This window comes from Geotrypetes seraphini, chromosome 7, assembly GCF_902459505.1.
Source record: "Geotrypetes seraphini chromosome 7, aGeoSer1.1, whole genome shotgun sequence".
NCBI classification, from domain to species: domain Eukaryota; kingdom Metazoa; phylum Chordata; class Amphibia; order Gymnophiona; family Dermophiidae; genus Geotrypetes; species Geotrypetes seraphini.
Genome location: NC_047090.1, coordinates 145,923,056 through 145,944,585, shown reverse-complemented (window position 1 = coordinate 145,944,585; position 21,530 = coordinate 145,923,056). Strand labels below are relative to the sequence as shown.

Here is a 21,530-nt window from a genome sequence, read left to right as displayed (position 1 = left end):
GCTATGAGCACACGGAGGCGGCCCTCTGTCCACAGAAAGAGAAAGTGGGTCAACTGAGCCAGAGAATTTGCTGCTGGCACCTCCTGGGCAATTGAAATAGGCTACTGCTGTTGCAGAGTCGGAAAAGACTCTGACCGCTTGGCCCACCAGAGACTTCTGCCACAGTACTAGAACCAGGCTCTGAGCTTCAACCTGGTTGAGCAACCAGTTCCACTGAGAGGGCGTCCAATATCCCTGAATGGGACATTGAGTGCAGCGGGCTCCCCAGCCCTGAAGACTAGCATCTGTCAGCACCACAACCCCAGATGTGATCTGCAGAGGTATGTCCTTGCATAGCGATTGTGGGCAAAACGACCAAGTTAGAAACAAAGAAAAAGACGGCAGAAAAGGGCTATAGCCCACCAAGTCTGCCCATTCCAAATACCCGCCCCCCTGATTTCACTCCCTTAGGGATCCCATGTGAATATCCCATTTTCTCTTAAAATCTGACATGCTGCTGGCCTCAATCACCTGCAGTGGGAGTTTGTTCCAATGATCCACCACTCTTTCGGTGAAGAAGTATTTTCTGGAGTCGATATGGAACTTCCCTCCCCTGATTTTCAGCGGATGTCCTCTGGTGGTCGAGGGTCCCATGAGGTAGAAGATATCTTCTTCCGACTCGATAAGGCCCATGATGTACTTAAACGTTTCAATCATGTCTCCCCTATCTCTTCGTTCCTCAAGTGAGTACAGCCGCAGTTTATTCAGTCTTTCTTCATACGTGAGATCCTTGAGCCCCAAGACCATCCTAGTGGCCATTCGTTGAACCGACTCGATTCTCAGCACATCCTTCCGGTAGTGTGGTTTCCAGAATTGAACACAATATTCCAAATGAGGCCTCAACATGGACCTGTATAGCGGCATCATGACTTCAGATCTCCTGCTGACAAAACCTCTACGGATACAACCCTGGAAGAAGCCTTCTCCACTTGATTTGCAGCCTTCATGTCATCACTAATGATCACCCCTAGATCACGTTCCGTCGTGGTCCTGGCCAAGGTCTCACCATTTAGTATGTAAGTTCTGTGCGGGTTTCTCTTACCCAGGTGCATTACCTTACACTTTTTAGCATTGAAGCCTAGCTGCCATGTTGCTGACCACCGTTCCAGCAGCAGTAGATCCTGCGTCATATTATCAGGCAAAATGCTTTTACCTACTATGTTGCAAAGTTTGGCATCGTCGGCGAACAGTGATACCCTTCCTCTAAGTCCTTGGGTCATATCTCTTATGAATAAGTTGAATAGAATCGGGTCCAAGACCGAGCCCTGCGGCACTCCACTGATCACGCCTGACGTTTTGGATGGGGTACCGTTTACCACCACCCTCTGACGTCTATCACTCAGCCAATCCTCAACCCATGTAGTTAGAGTGTCCCCTAATCCTATCAATTTCAGCTTGTTCAATAACCTTCGGTGTGGGACGCTATCAAAAGCTTTACTGAAGTCTAAATATACTACATCCAGTGACTCTCTGGCATCTGGTTGTCTAGTAACCCAGTCAAAAAAGCTAATTAGGTTAGATTGGCAGGATCTGCCCTGGGTGAATCCGTGCTGGTGGGGATCACGTAGGTTTTCCTCGTCTAGGATTGTGTCAAGATTTAGTTTGATCAGTGTTTCCATGAGCTTGCACAATATAGACGTGAGACTCACTGGTCTGTAGTTTGCCGTCTCTGTCCTGCAGCCCTTTTTGTGGAGTGGGATAATGTTGGCGGTTTTCCAGTCCAAGGGGACTCTTCCTGTGCGTAGGGAAAGATTGAAAAGAACAGATAATGGTTCTGCCAGGACTTCACTCAATTCCCTGAGCACTCTGGGATGTAGGTTGTCCGGTCCCATGGCTTTGTTTACTTTGAGTCTTGATAGTTCGTAGTAGACGCTACTTGGCGTAAACTAGAAGTCTTGAAACGGGTCCTTCTGGTTGTCTCCCGTCTGAAGCTGTGAACCAGTTCCCGGCGCTTCACAGGTGAAGACTGAACAGAAGTATTCGTTTAGTAATTCTGCCTTGGCAGAATCTGATTCTACAAGGTTACCGTCCGATTGCTTCAGGCGTTCTATCCCATCTTTGTTTCTTTTCCTGTGACTAATATAGCTGAAGAAGGATTTATCCCCTTTCTTAATGATCCGTTCTAGATCTTCTTCCATTCGGAGTTTGGCCTCTCTGACTGCTATTTTGACAGCTTTAGATCTGTCCAGATAGTCTTTTTTCGCCTCTCGTTTTCCTAAATGTTTGTAGGTGATAAATGCTTCTTTTTTCTTTTTAACGAGGTCCAAAATTTCTGCACTGTACCATTGGGGTCTTTTGTTCCTTCTGCGCTTACTTACTGTTCTTATGTAGCAGTTTGTTGCTTCATGTAGGGTGGACTTCAGAGTCGAGCACATATCCTCCACATTGTTAGGTTGTGCTTGTTTATGCAACTCCTGATGGACAAAATCTCCCATGCGGTCAAAGTCTGTGCCTCTAAAGTTGAGAACCCTCGTTGCTGTGTTTGACCTTGAGAAACCTTTCTTGAGGTTAAGCCATACCATATTATGGTCGCTGGAGGCCAGTGTATCTCCAACTGAGACATCCGAGACGCTATCTCCGTTGGTGAGTACCAGGTCTAGTATCATCTGGTCCCTAGTGGGCTCCAATACCATTTGCTTGAGTCGTGGTTCAAGCCTCCAGAGTCCAGGGAAGACTGGTCTGTAACACACCCCAGTGCAGAGCCTAGTGAAAGAGTAAGACAAGCTGGAAAGGATGAATATGCACTCTCGCCCAGGAACCACATCCAAAGTGGTAGCCAAAGATCCCAGGACCTGAAGATAGTCCCAGACTGAAGGAGCTGGAGAAGGGAAGAAATCTGGAATGCAGAATCAGTCCGCATGTCCCTGGAAGATAGAAGCAGCCTGCAGCTTTGTCGAAGAGGTATTTTAAGATACCCAAGTATTTCAAGACTGTTTGAGGAGAGACTGCCCTATCTGTAATGCACAATCCAACTTAGATCCTCTAGCATCTGGATCATCTGATCCACTGTGCATCGACCCTCGGCCAACAAGGGAGCTCTGACTAGCCAGTTGACCAAGACAGGAGTACTTGCAGACCAAGAGTACATACGTAAGCCTCTATGACACCATCACCTCCGCGAAGGCATGAGGAGTCGTTGCTAATCCAAAGGACAAAGCCAAAAGCTGGCAATGTTTTTGCAAGATATGGGACCGCAAGTAACTGCAGTGAGCTGGAAAGATCAGAGTGTGAAAGCATGCTTCCATGAATCCATAGAGGCAAGGGATTGCACTGTTTCCAGGTGACAGCATGTAATCTTGAGAGCCTCACATACATGCTGCAGCTCCAGAATAGGCCTACAGCCGTTGAAGCCATTCACTGGCACGATAAAACATATGGAATATCTGCCGGAGCCCAACAAATTGGACGGCACCCACTCTGGAACTTGAATATCCAGCAAGCGCTGTACAGTGGTCTGTATTTAGAGCACCTTCTCCGGGTAACCTGTGGGAGATTCCACGAACCAATGGATCAGAGGCCAGGTGAATTTCAATTGCAGCCCGATCAAATAAAGTCCAGAACCCACAGGTCAGACGTAATACAAACCCAAGCCAGCAGGAACACTGACAGCCTGCCCCTGATCAGTAGAGGGAGGGTCCCCAAGCTTAGCACAGTGCATCTTCTTGGCAGGGGGCGTAGGATGGGATCCAGATGGCTGGGCATGTCTGTAGCTGGAGTATCGCTGCCGGGAGCTCTAGTCTGAGATGTGGCACTGGAATACGAGTGGAAATGCCTGGAGCCACGAAAATTAGAGCAACCAGAACCCTTAAAGGATCTGGGTCTGCTATCAGGTCTTAGGGCAACTCAACACCACAGAATCCATGAGGTCGACCATGCCCTTGCCAAACAACAACTGCTCTGAAGGGAATTCTTGCCAACGAAACCTTTGGAAGTGGAATCACCAGCCCATTGTCTAATCCAGAGCATTCTGCGGGAAGAAATGGAAAAACGCCAAAACCCGCATAAGGCATATAAAGCGGCAGTCACAAAATCTGACCCAGCCAAAAGAAGTTGAGGAGGAGAATCTACAGCCTCATTCTCCAGGGTGTGCAGGCGAGACAGATAGGGGTGTGAAAAAACAGATGCCACTAAAGCAGCCTGAAAGCCCAAAGCAGCTGCATCAAAAAGCCTCTGGAGGACAACGTCCACATGGCAGTCTTGCATATCTGTAAGCACCACAACACTTTTCCTGGGTAGAGAGGTGCAGTCAGGCACCTGCATAACCAAAAAATCCACTCTAGGCTGATACAGAATCTGCGGGTACTCCAGTGCTAGAGTGTAAACTAAACTAAACTAAACCTTAAGTTTATATACCGCATCATCTCCATGGGAGTGGAGCTCGACACGGTTTACAAAGCTAAAAAATATAGGAAGAGAGAGGAGAAAGATTTACAAGGGGATATATAAAGAGGGGATGGAACAGAGGAAGAGATGTTATATGTTAGAGAAAAGCTAGACATGGTCCTTGCTAACTTAAGAACACCTTGCAGATAGTCAAACTGTGCTGACATTAAAATGGTCAGATCAGGGTGCCAGGAAAAGGTGGGAGACTGCAAGTGTGCACCAGAAAGCCAGGATGAATAAGAAGATGGAGAACTGTAGGATCATCCCCAGATCATAGAGCCTATGAAGGATCCAAAGATCCAGCATACATTCCTGGTCCCCTGTCCTTGGAAGTGCTACACCTCAAAAAAGGGGTCAGCAAGCTTGACATCAGCATAAAGACCAGGATCAGGCAGATTAGAAATAACGGCTGACTGAGACAAGGACATGCCCAGAGAAGCAACGCCACTGGGAGAGACAGAGGATGTGGAGCGGGACTGTGCAGGGAAACAATGTCTGCTATGAAAAGTTGTTTGTTTCTTTTTTACAACTGTCCCAGAACTTCTGAGAAAGTCTCCGGCTCCTGGGGCACATAGTCACCCTCAGATAACTGACCTATGCTTCAGAGGCTGTGGATGGACCGCAGTTGTGCACAGGTAACCATACGCCATGCCGTGTCCCATAAAGAAGGCTGCCCCATCAGGCTTGCCAAGCATTTGTCACCTGCTTGACCAGGAGAGAGGTTAAAGCTCTGTGCTGCTGCCCCTCCTGGCTGCGCCACAGGGCATGTGGCACAAGAACACTCCTGAAACGCCTAATCCTGGCAAGAATTCACATTAGGAGAGCCTAAGGACTTCATCCCAATAAGATTTGAAGCAAAAATTGCAGTTTTGCAGAATCAGGGAGCTTTTGAGAAAATGATCGTTAAAAATTCAAGATGGCCTCTGTTGTGAAATTCACACCAAAATCGCAATATTTTCTACACTTAGGAAAGTTAAAAAATGGTGATTTTAGGATTTTTCAGGTGGGGGAACACAGGGGACATAGGAAAACCTTGAAAACCCCACTTTTCAGAATTCCCTCAATCCTTCTCAGGGCTGTAACAACCTATACTCACTGTGACCTGTTTGTGGATATGTGCTGCAGCCTGCCTCAGCTCTCTTACAGTAGCTGAATTAGAGAATTATTGCCTCATGCTGGGAATGGCTCTGCAAAGCTGATCTTCGGGCTGCCAGTCAGACCTTATGCCTGACTGCACTCCACCCCTGCAGACCAACGGACACGCATCAGAACGGGCAGAGGTGAGAAAATGCAGCTGGCACCCTGCAAGACACCGCCGAGCCTCCTAAGGGCGCCTAACAGCCTGTGCTCGACTCCTGCTTAACAGCAGGTGACACCACTTCAGGGATGGCCCCGAGTTCCAAAGAAACTAAGCAGACTGGCTAACAGGTACCTACTGGGATTGGCCTGTCAGCTACTGACAGAAGTTTGTATGTTCTCCAATGCAGGCAAAGTGAAAGAAGCGCTGAGCACAAGAATCCCGAGGAAAAAAAGGATTAAAAACACTTAATAAAATATGGAGAGCAGAACGAACACACTCCTACTGGCACACGTGCAGAAGGAACAAACTGTCGGTGGAGCTAAGGAGCACAGCGAAGTACAGAAGAGGCACAGAGAAAAATCTGAACTGGATTCCTTCTGCAGATGGCATGCAGTCATGGGGGCACTGGTCTATAATGTCTCACCTATTGCACTGGAAGTATCTTTCTGTGGTGTTACAGCAGAATTTAATCAATATGCCTTATTTCCATCTTGAAAAACAATAGTGGCATACCTAGCATAAGTGACACCAGGAGCCCATCATTTTTTAACACCCCCCTCATCTATATGAAAAACATGATTTTTAATAACAATCCACATATCGCACAACAAGAATGCACCTAGGAAAAGGCAGCATCTTATATACTGCAGTGAGCAGTAGATCATCAATACACCCATTGTAAAACTAAACAAGCCAAACTAGTACAGATTGATCCTGCACAGTCAATGCTAACAGAGAACCATGTCTTTCGTACACACAGAACACACCGTTGCCCAGTATGGAATCACAAACTACCCCCCCCTCCCTTTTACAAAATTGTAGTGCTTTTTTAGCAAAGGCCACGGTGTAAAAGCTTTGATACTCATAGAATTCCTATGAGCGTCAGAGCTGTTACCAAAACCATGCTACAGTTTTGTAAAATGGGGTGGGTCGGGAGGAGGATAAAATAGAAATATGTAGACAAAAGTTAAACTGAACCACCAAGAAGCTAGACTATGCATACAATACAACACCACAGAAATAGAAACAGTGATGCATGTCCCCTAATATTGTGTAAAATATAAAGATAACAGATGTAAATTTGAAAAAAAAACAGAGAAATAGCGATCATCACTTTACAATTTAACAAACACCCCCCCCTTTTATGAAGCTGTGTTAGGGATTTTTATTGCAGGCCACAGCGGTAAAAGCTCTAACCCTCATATGAATTCTATGAGCATTGGAGCACTGTGGACAGTGATAAACGCGGCTTCATAACCACCACCACCACCCCCCTGTTTTAAGAAGCAGTGTTAGGCTTTTTCATTGATGGCTGTGGCAGTAAAAGCTCTGGTGCTCATAGAATTCCTATGAGCATCGGAGCTAATATCATCACAGCTGGCGATAAAAAAGCCTGCCTCTGCCCCCTCTCCTCCCCACGTCCATAAAGCGTCTGCCCCCTCTCTTCTCCCTGCTTCCATAAAGCGAGGGCCATTTTGAGTCCAAAAGGGGTGCAGGAGAGTCGACAAATATGTTCCTACTTTGTGCCATGACACCAATAACGTTTCTCGTCATTCATTCCTACCAGAACATATGGCCTTGATCACACATGCAGAACACAGATCAACCCTATGCAAATACAGGAACACAAATTAAAAGTCCTAATATACACAAACAAAATCCTAATGCCACACTCTGCATGCATGCAGTACAACACCAGAGAAATAGAAACAAATGCATAGACAGCAGATGTAAATTCTCAAAATCAACATATTTAAATTATTAAGTTCAAAATAAAATCATTTTTCCTACCTTTGTTGTTTGGTGATTTTATTTTTCTACATGTTTTCCCAGTCTCAGGTTGCACTTCCTTCTGTCTGTACCCTTAACTCTATTTCCAAGGCCTTCTTATCAATTTGTTGTTTCTCTCTTCTTCACTTTCTGCCCTACATCCATCTTTGATGATAAGTGAGAAACTGACTATGATAATAAATACCAGTGGGGAGAGAGCAAATGCTGTCTGGAAAATGCTCAGAAAAAGTGAAACTCTGAAGGGGGTGAATACCTCCCTTTGGTACAAGAGTTTACCATCCAATCATTGCATTTACTTTGTAAAACATCACTCTCTGAGGGGGTGATATATCTAAACTTCTCTGGCATAAGGAACAGAAGTGGATCTTTGAGTTAAACACGCTCCACCCCAATGGACTAAACAATGAGATTGAATGGGTGGCTTATCTGTGATTTTTCTTGAGGTTTGTTTGTTTTTTCTAACTGTCTTTTCCAACAGTTTTTTTTCCAACAGTTTTTTTCCCAACAGCTCTTTATTTATAATGACAGTGATCCATTTATGACTTTAACCTTTTGACGTCATTGTTTTTCTGACGTCATCACGTTCCGTCGGAGGTCACCCCTCCTCCTCACTGTAGTATAAAGTTGGTGAGGAGGCAAGCGGTCTCCGTCGTTTGGAATTTTCAGTTTTGGCAAACGGTACGTGAGTCTTTTTCAGTGCTTTCTCCTTGCTCCTAGGCTGCCGACGAGCAGTACAGATTGTTCACAACGCATCATATGAGTGATTTGTTTGCGCTGTGTCTGATAAAAATATCTGTTGTTATTTTCAGATCATCTCTTGGAAAGATAATACAAGAGTGTAGTATTGGGTCTCCTGAAGCAGTTCATCGAAACGGGGCCACGTTGAGACCCCAGAGCCCTTACATTCACAAACTTCAAAGTCTGCACAGATAAGTGCATGGTATTTTTTCTTTCATTGAGCAAGAGATTTTCCTATGTATGACAATTTTGAACATTTTTGTCGATTATGCAACTTTATTTAAACAATTGAAGTTTTTTTACCAATGGTCAGAGTGATGTTTTACAAAGTAAATGCAATGATTGGATGGTAAACTCTTGTACCAAAGGGAGGTATTCACCCCCTTCAGAGTTTCACTTTTTCTGAGCATTTTCCAGACAGCATTTGCTCTCTCCCCACTGGTATTTATTATCATCGTCAGTTTCTCACTTATCATCACAATTACTTTACTGACTAGTATTTATACATGTCCCTGTAAGCTTCTTTAACGTAGCTACATCCATCTTTGGCATTATCTTTCAATATTCAACTTACTTCAATTTTTCTTCTTCCTTCTCAATTCTATCTACTATTCCATATCTTCCCTTCCCATCTATCCATGTGCACCATCTCCTCCCTCTCTGCCCTTCCCCTCCTCTCCATCCATGTGTACTATATTCCCTTTCTTTCTTCTCCCCTATCTCCTTCATTTCTTAAATATCATTTTTTTCCATCTCTCCTTCCTTCTCCACCCCTCTCATCCCTGTGCAACATCTCCTCCCTCTCTCTCCCCCTTCTAGTGGTCTGACATTTTCTCCTCTCCTTCCTCCAGTCTGGCCTCAATCACTCTCCCCTCCTTCCCTAATCTGGCATCTCTCTCTCCTTCCCTCCCCCTCCAGTAGTCCATCTCACTCCTTCCCTTTCTCCCTCCTTGTGATCTAGTATTTCTCTCCTTTACTTCCTTCTTTCTCTCTACCCTAGTCTGGAATCTCTCTCTCTTTCCCTCTTCCTCCAGTAGTCCATCTCTCTCCCTCCTTTTCTCCTCTTCTCTCCTTCTCTTTCCTCCTCCTATTGTCTTCCATGGTCTGGCTGTCCTCCCCTTCCCTTCCCCAGAGGTCTGGCATCTCTTTTTCCCTCTCCATTCTCTTGGTCCAGCATTTCTCAAATGCCCCCCCTCCCCACACACACACATTCATCCTCTCCATGGGATCTGGTAAGACAGCTGCTCTTTCATCCTTCGGGCAGCCAGCAGCGTGAATGAACATGCTGCCTTGGCAGCCCTTAAGTTTCCCTCTGCTTCTGCTTCCCGCCTATGAGGTAACAGGTGACAGGAAACAGTAGCAGAAAGAAAGCTTCTGAGCCACCAAAGGTAGTGTGTGTTCATTCATGCTGCTGGCTGCCTGAAGGATGAAAGAGCTGCAGAGATGGATCCCTCTCCAAGATACATCCTGGTGGCAGGGAGGCAGAAAGCGCTACTTTTGGTGTGCGGCAGCCAAGACTTGGGTTCTGAATAGAAGTGCGAGGCTGCGCACCTGTGCAGCTTAGAGGAAACATTGCCCTCCACCATAATGCCATCCAGTATCTTGCCCCCTCACCTTTCCACCGCCACTGTACGCTTCTCAAACCAGCAGCAGCGGCTGTAAATTTAAATGTAGTTATCGCGGGACCTTGCTGCATCTCCCCATGCTGCCGGCTCTGCTCTGGAACAAGGAAGTGACGTTGGAGAGGGTGGACCGGCAGCCACGGGATGTTGCAGGAAGGTCCTGCGATGACTGAATTTAAAGTTTACTGCCACTGCTACTGGCTCAGGAAAGCAGCAGAGTAGAGCAGGAGGTTCCGGACCCGGGGGGCCAGCTATGCACCCCTTTAGAGAATGCACCCAAGGCAGACTGCCCTCCCTCCATCCCCCCCCCCCCCCCGGTACGCCACTGAAAAACAAGACAAATATTTTTAGTAATCTTTCACCTTAATATTAATGCAGCAATATGTGAAGCCTCTTTCTAACACATGTATCCACATCAGACGATCCTGAAAGCGGCATAAATAGTGCGAACCAGATGAAAGGAGACCTATATAGAGAAGAGAGAAGAATTTGTTTTCCTCATGCTATCCTTTCTTTTCTCACTTGAAATCTTATCTCCAATTTCACACACACCCCACAGGTTCCATGTAGCTATGGTGTATTATTTATTTACATTTCTTATATACTGCTTCTATAATTAAACAGGCACAAATTGAGAACCTTAAAAATTATAACTGTCCATATTCTTGCAGAGGTCATATTTTAATATACTCAGACCTACTGTTGGGATTACCCTGATGTTTCCTTTCTGAGATAGTCTTAAGTGGATCCATCTTCTCAAACAACATGTAAAGCAAAGAGATAGGTATCCATACTAAAAGACCACCACCAAAAAGATCCAGAGGGTCAATTTGTAATAGTGTTAGGTAGATCTAATATAAAAATAATAGTACTACAGACACATCCAAACTTTTTCTTCTCAGTTTTCTGCCTCTGATGTGACTTCATGTGGGTGGGATGCACAGAGAATAAGTCCCTGGAGGGCTGGCCAGAAACAGGTTGTTTTCATTGTTGCCTCTGCCTGCAACCTGCCATACATTTTGAGGACTGAGAGGTGGTGGGGGCAAAGAGATGCCAGACCCAAAGGGGAAGAGGGAGAGAGAGATACTGAGAGGATAGGGTTCAACTGCCAGTTGCCCCTACCACTAAGCAGCTCTGGGCAATTTGCCAGACTCACTCTGTGGTAACTATACCCCTGTATTTGAGAATAACCTAAGCAACATAGTAACATAACATAGTAAATGACGGCAGATAAAGACCCGAATGGTCCATCCAGTCTGCCCAACCTGATTCAATTTAAATTTTTTAAATTTCTTAGCTATTTCTGGGCAAGAATCCAAAGCTCTACCCGGTACTGTGCTTGGGTTCCAACTGCCAAAATCTCCGTCAAAACCTACTCCAGCCCATCTACATCCTCCCAGCCATTGAAGCCCTCTCCAGCCCATCCTCCCCCAAACGGCCATATATAGACCATGCAAGTCTGCCCAGTACTAGCCTTAGTTCAATATTTAATATTTTCTGATTCTAGATTCTCTGTGTTCATCCCACGCTTCTTTGAACTCCGTCACCGTTTTCTTCTTCATCACCTCTCTCAGGAGCGCATTACAGGCATCCACCACCCTCCCCGTAAAGTAGAATTTCCTAATATTGCTCTTGAATCTACCACCCCTCAACCTTAAATTATGTCCTCTGGTTTTACCATTTTCCTTTCTCTGGAAAAGATTTTGTTCTACGTTAACATCCTTCAAGTATTTCAACGTCTGAATCATGTCCCTCCTTTCCACTAGGGTATACATATTCAAAGCTTCCAGTCTCTCCTCATACGTCTTCTGGCGCAAGCCTCCTATTATTTTCGTCGCCCTCCTCTGGATCGCTTCAAGTCTTCTTACGTCCTTTGCCAGATACGGTCTCCAAAACTGAACACAATACGCCAAGTGGGGCCTCACCAATGACCTGTACAGGGGCATCAACATCTTCTTCCTTCCACTGGCTACGCCTCTCTTTATACAGCCCAGAATCCTTCTAGCAGCAGCTACCGCCTTGTCACACTGTTTTTTCGCCTTTAGATCTTCGGACACTATCACCCCAAGGTCCCGCTCCCTGTCCATGCATATCAGCTTCTCACCTCCCAGCATATACGGTTCCTTCCGATTATTAATCCCCAAATGCATTACTCTACATTTCTTTGCATTGAATTTTAATTGCTAGATATTAGACCATTCCTCTAACTTTTGCAAATCTTTTTTCATATTTTCCACTCCCTCTTCAGTGTTTACTCTTACAAATCTTGGTATCATCTGCAAAAAGGCACACTTTTCCTTCTAACCCTTCAGCAATGTCACTCACAAACATATTGATCAGGATCGGCCCCAGCACCGAACCCCGAGGGACTCCACTACTCACCTTTCCTTCCTCCGAGTGACTTCCATTAACCACCACCCTCTGGTGTCTGTTCGACAACCAGTTTCTAACTCAGTTCACCACTTTGGGTCCTAACTTCAGATTTACCCTAGAATCTAGTTAAAAAGCCGTGTTCTTCCCTTTTTGCATGTTGGAACCTGACTGCTGGTTCCAATGCTCAGGAGTTCTAAAGATTTTCTATGACTCAAAAGCAGCCGATGGCACATTTTCAAGCTAATTTCAAGCTAACAACATCTAATTAACTGGTCAACTTACTAATTATCTGGAGAAATTTTTACTACTTCAACCTTTTCAATTTTGATTTCGTTCTAATTTTAGTACCGAAACCTTATTGATCTCTCTTTTTTCTAAAATCCAACAATTACGACTGCAAAATAAATGTTCTATTTTGCTTCAGTTTGATTTGTCCGCGGCGTTTGATGTACTGCATCATAATATTTTGCTCAATTATACTATCTCAGCTAGATTACTGTAATGCCATTTATCTCGGCATCACAAAGAACTGCCTTCAAAGACAATTGATTCAGGATACCGCTGCAAAGTTAATTTACGGAAAAAGTAAATTCGACCACCATGTGACTCCTTTGCTTTTGAGTCTCCATTGGCTCCCGGTTTATCTCAGAATCCAGTTTAAATGTTTATGTATTATTATTAAAAGTTTATATGATATTTTTGTTCCACTTGTTCCTCTTCTAAGGAATGTTTATAGATTTTCATATGCGAGAGGTACTCATCAATTTAAACTTTCTCTCCCTTCTAGGAAAGGAATTCAAGGAGTTGAGAATTTTAGCATTCCTCTGGCGTTTAAATTTCCCCAATTATGGAATGAACTTCCTCTAATTTTGAGGTGTCACAGCTCCTTCCAATCTTTTCGTAAATCTTTAAAAACTTTTTATTTGCTAAACATTTTGATAACTAATTCTCTTGTACTTTAGCTTATCTTTTAACTTATTGTTAACTGCATCGAGCTTCCTTTGGTTGAAGACCAGGTATATAAAATTAAGTTTTAGTTTATAAACGGAGTGAATATTCCCTTACATGCGTATAACCAAGAGATCACCAAAATGCAAACAGTAGCGCATTTTACAACAAGGCTCTTCCATCTAGTGGTCATACAAAAAGGTTAGGAACCCTGGTGTAACTCTTTTGAGTATATCATAGGGTACTGACTGCCAGCTAGCTCAACAGTCCGCTTGATGTTTCTAACTATCATCCCATTGCAAATATTTCTGTTTAAGTTTTTTTATTGATTTTTTTTCATTTAACAACAAGTGTCATAAATTTTCATACAATTATCTTAATAATACACTTGATATTTCTATAATGTATTTTATACATAACATTTCTTATCTTATATTTCTTATGATTTTATATATCATATAACTGTAATTATTTTTCTTATAAAGTTATACAACATATATATTGTAATGATTTTATCAATTATTTTTTAAATTATTAACCTTTTTCCCCTCCCTTTATTACATTGTTTTCATGTAAGAATACCATCTATTAATAATATTTTATTTATAATTTATAATAAAGAGTATAAATCCCCCTCCCATATCCCCTCCCTCCCTTTCTTCTTTAACTATTTTCTTATTATGGGAAAATAAAATTCAATTATTACAATATTTTGTTAATGGTCCCCAAATCTTTTTGAATTTATCCATATATCCTTTTTGTGTTGCAAATGTATGTTCCATTTTATATATATGGCAAACTGAGTTCCACCAAAAATTATAGTTCAATCTGTCACAATTTTTCCAATTGTGTGTAATTTGTTGTACTGCTATTCCAGTCATTATAAATAAAAGTTTGTTGTTATTTGATGAAATTTGACTTTGAGATCTCATTGCAGTACCAAATAGAATTGTATCGTATGTCAAGGCTACAGGATTTTCTAACATCCTATTGATTTGGGGCCAAATTGATTTCCAAAATGTTAATATGAATGGACAATAGAATAAAAGATGATCTAATGTCCCTGCTTCAAGATGACAATGCCAGCATCTATTAGACTTAGAGCTATCAATTCTATGTAAACGTGTAGGGGTCCATAAAGCTCTATGTAAAATAAAAAACCAAGTTTGTCTCATAGATGCTGACAGTGTACATCTTATCCTCCAAGACCAAAGTCGTGGCCATTGAGATGCATTGATCTGATGCTTAATCTCAATGCTCCAAATATCTCTAAGACCATTTTTTTTCTTTTTATATACAAATTCAGATATTAATTTATACCACCTTGCGGCTTGGTGACCCATGGAATCTATCTGAAAACATAAGAATTCTATATTATGATAATTATTAAGATTTTTCCATTCAGGGAACCCTACCTGAATGGCCTGCTTCAATTGCATCCATCTGAAATATTGTGATTTATTCAAACCGAATTTATTTTGCAATTGTGAAAATTCAAGCAGTTTACCTTTATTTATTACATCTTCTAAAATCCGAATTCCAGCAATCATCCAATGTTTCCAGATAATTTTAAAACCGCCAACTTTGATCTTTGGATTGAGCCATATTGTTTGAGTCGTTGATTTAGTTATTGGAATAGGAGTTAGATTACTTATATATCTTATAGTTTTCCAAGTATCAACCAATATTTTGTGATCCTTATATAACCTTGGCATTTGAATACTGATAACATGACTTAGACGTAAAGGAAACATTAATCTCCATTCTAACCAGAACCAATCTGGTATATGTTCAATGGGTTCTGGGAGGATCCAATACATACCCTGACGCATAATATAGGCTTGATGGTACCTATAAAAATTTGGAAAATTTACCCCTCCCTCCGCAATTGGTCTTTGTAATGATACTAGAGCAATTCTGGGGATTTTTCCAAGCCAAATAAATTTTGTTAACATCTTATCCAGTTTTTTATAAAATGACCCCTGAAAAAAAATTGGTATCATACCCATTTGGTAACAAACTACTGGTAATATCATCATTTTTACAGTTTGTATTCTCCCCCACCAGGATATGCACAGAGGATTCCATTGCTCACACATTTCTGACACTTTTTGTAATATATTTTTTTCATTAATTTTCATTGTCTCATCTACAGTTTTTGTAATCCAAATTCCTAAGTATTTTATTCCTTCTTCTTTCCAAATAAAAGAAAATGAATCAAATAGACTTTTTGTACAATGTACATTGAGTGGAAGTATTTCTGATTTATTCCAGTTTATTTTATATCCTGAAAATTTTCCAAATTTTTCAATCAATTCAAGCAAATTTGGAATGGTTGTTTCCGGATTTCTCAAATAAAGTAAAATATCATCAGCATATGCTGATAATTTATATTCTCTATCTGAATGTGGAATACCCTGTATCTCTCTTGTTTGTTCTATAGCTAATAACAAGGGTTCTAAAACGATATCAAAAAGCAGTGGAGATAGTGGGCATCCTTGTCTAACTCCCCTTTGCAAAATAAATTTTTCTGAAATATTATTATTGATGTATAATCTAGCAACAGGGAAGTTATACAATGCTTTTATTATTTGTATAAAACCGGATCCTATACCAAACCATTCCATTGCCTGAAACATGAAGGTCCATTCCACTCTATCAAAAGCTTTTTCAGCGTCTAATGAAATAGAGAATGTTGGGTCATTAATGGATTTTGTCAAATATAACATGTGATGTGCCAATCTAGTATTATGAGATGAATGTCTTTGAGCAACAAAACCTGTCTGATGCATATCAATAATGAAAGGGAGAGCTTTAGCCAATCTTAATGCTAATGCCTTGGTCAAAATTTTTCCATCTACATTTATTAAAGAAATAGGTCTATAATTTGAAACCAAAGTGGGATCTTTATTTGGCTTAGGTAAAACTATAGTTATTGATTCAGCCATAGTACCTGTGATATAACCTTTATTTAGTTGTGTCTGATATAATTTTAATAAATAGGGCATTGTAATGTTTTGAAATGATTTATAAAACTCTACTGTATAACCATCTCCACCTGGAGCGGATCCAACCCTAAGGGACTTCAATGTTGTATCTAATTCTTTTAAGGATATTGGTTCTTCTAAACTTCGTTTTATATGTTCAGGAATTTTCGGTCCTTTTATTAACTTTAGAAATTCTAAACCATCTTTTTCCTTTTCTGAATAAGGCTCGGAAGAATACAATTTTTTATAGAATTTCAAAAATTGTTTCATTATGTGATCATTGTGAGATAACATTTCTCTATTCTCATTTTGAATTGCAATTATTTTTGTTTGTTTTTTTTGCTTTGAGATAATTTGCTAGCATTCTTCCCGCTTTATTTGAATTTCCATAATACAGAGCTTGTTGTACAAATAAATCTTTTCTAATGATTTTTGAAGAAATTTCATTATATTTACCTTTAGTTTTTAACAATTCTTGTTGTGTCAAATAATCCCATTTTTCAATTAATTTTGATTCTAGAGACTTTATTAGTTTTTCTAATTCTGTAAATTGTTTTTTTTCTTTTTTTATTTGCATTGCTGAATAAGAAATAATTTGTCCTCTAATGTATGCTTTAAAAGCATCCCATAAAGTCTCTATGGAAATTTCTTCTATATCATTAATTTGAAAATATTCTTCCATTTTTTCCATAAGATTTGTACAAAAGTCAGTATCTGCAAGCAGTGTATTATTTAATTTCCATATAGGTTTATTTCTATTTTGATCTATTATTTTAATTTCAATCCACACTCCACCATGATCTGATAATATAATTGGATCAATGATAGCCTGTGTGACTTGATGTACTAATTGATTAGAAACAAAAATATAATCTATTCTAGAAAAAGAGTTATGGACTTGTGAACAAAACGAAAATTCTCGACCATCAAAATGAAGTATGCGCCAAATATCTTTTAAATCACAAGATTGTACCAAATTATCAAGTCCTAATGATTTTATAAATCTTCTCGGATTTTTATCCATCAATGGATCCATCACAGCATTGAAATCTCCTGCTACTATTAAATTTGAAGTAGCCAGTGGAAGAATTAATTGTTGTAGAGTTTTAAAAAATTCATTTTGATTCGAATTAGGGGCGAAAGAGCGTCATGGTGGTATTTCCCATGTCCATTTCTACATATATCCATCTTCCAAGAGGATCAGCTGCCTTAAATTTAAATGAAGCAGTACATTTTTTATTTATTAATATAGCAACACCAGCTTTTTTTCCTATTGCTGCAGAAAAGAAACATTGTTTGACCCAATTACCTTTTAGCTTTATGGATTCATTATTTGACAAATGGGTCTCTTGTATGCAGCATATATCAGCGTTTTGTCTTTTTAAAAATAATAATGCCTTTTTTCTTTTAATCGGTTGAATGAGACCATTAACATTTAAAGAGATTATCTTAAGATCCATTATATATTATTGTAATTTGTAATATAACAATCCCATCTTCAGTGTTTTTAATAAACTTTATTTTCCCATATATATAAGATAGTTTGAAGAATTTCCTATTTTGCCCGTACCCTTAAAATTTAATACCCTCCCTTTCCCTCCCTTCCCACCCCATATATATACGATCACTTGGAAACGCAAAATAGATCAGGTCTGACATTACTCCATTATAAGCTAAAATATTATAATTTTATAATTATTACTCCATATTAATAACATATCTTATCATTTCATTTACTGAATTAGTTTATAATTTTATATCTTTGTTTTCTTTTATATTTACTTTCAAAATTCTATATATTCTTTTATTTCTTTAGTATATAAGGAATTGCCTATATTTGACAACCTCCCTTTACTTTTATCTATCTTATCTAATGAGTATATTTGATTTCCAATTTCTTTTTTTTTTTTAATATATAGTTCTCTATTTTTTTTTTTTTTTTTTTTCCCCATAAAGAAATATTATCTTAATTTTACTATGTTATATCTACAAAGCAATATTTTCACCTAGAGACAACATTACAATCTCTCATATATGAATGTCTTTTCTTGAAGGTCTAAATATGGTTGTATATTACTATATTATTTAAATTATAGCAACCTTTTGGGCTGAATTTCTTGGGGTGTCACACATTGCATTTCTATCATAGAAGAGATCACAACATTTATATTTATCAAAGTAACCTCCATCAGATTCTAAATAGGTTTTTTTTTTTTTTTACAATTGTATATATTATAGGTGGAGGTGGACTTTATCAATATCTTGTTGTAATATCTTGAAAATAAATAGCCTTTCAATGTATCGATTTCTAACCAATTGATCAGCAGTAAGCAGTAATGATTACTTTCATAGTAATACAAAAAATTTAAATATCAGGTCTTTTTATAAGATAACAATAATTTGCTCATTTATGTTTTATCTCCAATGCAGCATTTTTAAAGTGAGCCAAAAATAAATATAAGAGAGTCATGACTATGAGGGCTGCCATCTCTCCATAATTTTAAAGATGACCTTCGTCCTTTTATCTTAATTTGTAGTGATGTCTACCCTCTTTTTAAATATATAACTTGTATCATATTTTGCTCTGAGCTTAGCTTTTTTTTTTTTTTGGTGTATTGCTAGGTTTTTATTTTTTCATCCACCTATTAGTTGTAGAACTAAGCATTTATTATATCAGAATTCTAAAAAGCTGAACTTATTTACATCACTTGAGGTCCATTTTAGACAGATACTTGTACCATGCTCAGTTCTCAGGAGCCCTTGTATTTTGGCAGGACTACTTTAACCAAACCCTGCACAACCATCTTCCTATTCTTCTCATAGTGCATGAGACTGAGATATGAGCCATGGACCTCTTCAGAGTTTTTACCTCTGCTGCAACCTACATTTCCTCTCCTGTATACAAAGGGGTTAAGAACTGGATTTCCTGAGACACTAATATACACCTCTTTCCAGGCATTTTAGTACCCAACACTGCTGATATAAGCCCGTTGATTAAGACATCATGAATAATCGTCTTTTTAAATACTTTGGTTTTTGCATATTCTTTATCTGGATGCAAGGGGTTGCTGTCCCCTGTTAACTTAGAAAAAGTTTCAATATCACTCTGTGTAAAGACTTTGCTGAGTTCTGCTCTGTCTCCAATCTGCATCTGCAAGCACCGGAGAGGTACTGGTCTGGAAAGCAAGGCAGAAACCGGTCCTCTTCTCAGTAGTTGTTGTCCTAGCTTTATCCTGGTCCACATTTCTCATTCCTGGTGCTTTGAGTGAGCAAGAACAGCTCAGTTTATGGTCAGTTCTCTGTTGTCAGTTTTTTCGATTTTTTATCGTGAATCAAGTGAAGTGGTGCGTTTTCTTTTTTATAAGAGTTATTTCTTATCTGTATTTTTCCTTCCACGTGTTATTTTAAACTTCCTTTGAGGTTTTTTTTTTTTTTAGTTTCCTTTTGTCTTTCCGTAGACGCAGTACGTAGAATCAGTCTTTCTTCTTCATTTCCGGTGCGCTTCTCAGCAAGAGGAGACTTCCTGCTTATGCGCAGTTTCTTTTCCTTTTACTCAGCGACTGCAGCACTTTCAGTGTTTTCTCTTTCCTTTCTTTCTTTTTCACTTCTCCCTGAGAGCACGAAGTGATGATACCAAACATCTTTCAAAAGGCTGTCCCATTTCATTCTTCTGGTCTGCATATACTTAGAATTCTCTAGGTAAGTCAATTTTTTTTTTTCCCCCCCACGTCATTTGGCTATTGACGTGTTTGCATTCTTTTTGAGCTTGTTCCATGCTCTTGTTTGTATTCTGTGTTGTTTTTTAAAGTAATTTGAAAGTTCCAGCATTCTAAACGGTGTATTTTTAAAGTATAAATTTTTTGTAGTGAAATTAATTTATAATTTATAATGGAATAAATCAAAGTGAAAAGTTTTTGATATCTTTTTAGTCTCATTGAAATATTTTAAAATAATTCCAATTTTCTTTTAAGAAGTCATTGGTTGTTCGTATGTGTCAAGGTATTCTGCTAATTTTTTAGGATCTGTAAAATTTTGTGTTTTATTTCCTAATGTTACCTTCATTATTGCTGGGTAGAGAAGTCCATATCTTGCCCCTAGTGTTCGTAGTTGGGGTCTTAAATCAAGAAGTTGTTTTCTTTTCTGGGCAGTTTCTCTAGCAAAGTCTGGTACAATATGTATCCGTGCATCTTGACATCTTAGATTTTTGTTTTCTTTAGCTAGCTGGCATATTTCAACTACATGTTGATATCTTAGTAATTTAAAAATAAAAGTTCTTGGTCCTTTTTGTGTGGTTGTTTTTTGTCCCGGTATTCTGTGTGCTCTCTCTATTTCAAGAGGCATCTTGGATTTTATAGGCAGTATCTTTGGGAGGAATTGTTGTAAGAAATTTATGGGATCATTTTTTTCCACTCCTTCCGGCATCCCAATAATTCTTAAATTATTTCTTTTTTCTCTATTTACACAGTCTTCCAGATCTTTCTTTAATATTTCCATTTCTTTCCATGCTTGTTTGTTTTGTATAACCTCAGCATGTACGTCTTCCGATCTTTCCTCCAAGTGTGTCATTTTGTTGTCTATTAGATCAACTCTTTTTGTTAATATGGCAACATCATCAATTGCCTTTTGTAGTTGTTTTTTGATTTCCAGTACTATGTCCTTTATTTGTTTTATTTCTGCCATCATATCTTGATCTTCTGAAGGCAATGGTACTCTTGATGGTGTCCCTGGCTCTGGCTTTGATCTTTTGTTACTGCTTGTTCCTGCTCCTCCGGCTCCTATATCGGTTTTATTTTGTTTGCCCGATGCCATTTTCTTCTTATCTATCGTTTTTTCCAGTAAAAATTAAATTTTTGGAGTTGTATGTATGAAGTATTAGCTTGTCTGGTCTGGAGCTCAGCTATTACCCGACCATTTGCTTGCGTGTCCAAGTTCTAGAATCCCATTGCAAATATTTCATTTTTAGCAAAACTCACTGAAAAAATTGTTTTCAGATAAATCTCAGACTTCATTGAACAAACTAAGGTGTTACACCCTAATCAGACTGGATTCCGTCAACAGCACTCCGCTGAACTTTCACTTATTGGACTGACCACCAAAATCCTCTGTCATCTTGATCACCATCAGTCGATAATATTTATTTCATTGGATCTCTCATCAGCTTTCGATACCATAGATCATAAACTACTACTTGCACGTTTACATGACATCGGTATCTCAGATCAAGTTCTCAACTGGTTCTCCTCCTTCTTTTCTGATAGGAGTTCCAAGGTCATCTTTAACTCGTCAATTTCTGACCCCCAACTGCATGTGGTATTCCACAAGGCTCGATTCCCCTGCTATTCAATATCT

At 39.7% G+C, this 21,530-nt stretch overlaps 1 protein-coding gene across 3 annotated transcripts in view; it reads right to left on the bottom strand.

The window, feature by feature from the left end:
* PCNX4 (pecanex 4) overlaps nucleotides 1-21,530 on the bottom strand; it is an 89,651-nt gene that overhangs the window by 30,421 nt on the left and 37,700 nt on the right. For all 3 annotated transcript variants that reach the window (XM_033952491.1, XM_033952493.1, XM_033952492.1), the window contains one exon: nucleotides 10,236-10,339. In XM_033952491.1, the coding sequence (XP_033808382.1) occupies nucleotides 10,236-10,339 (104 nt within the window). The remainder of the gene's footprint in view (nucleotides 1-10,235; nucleotides 10,340-21,530) is intronic.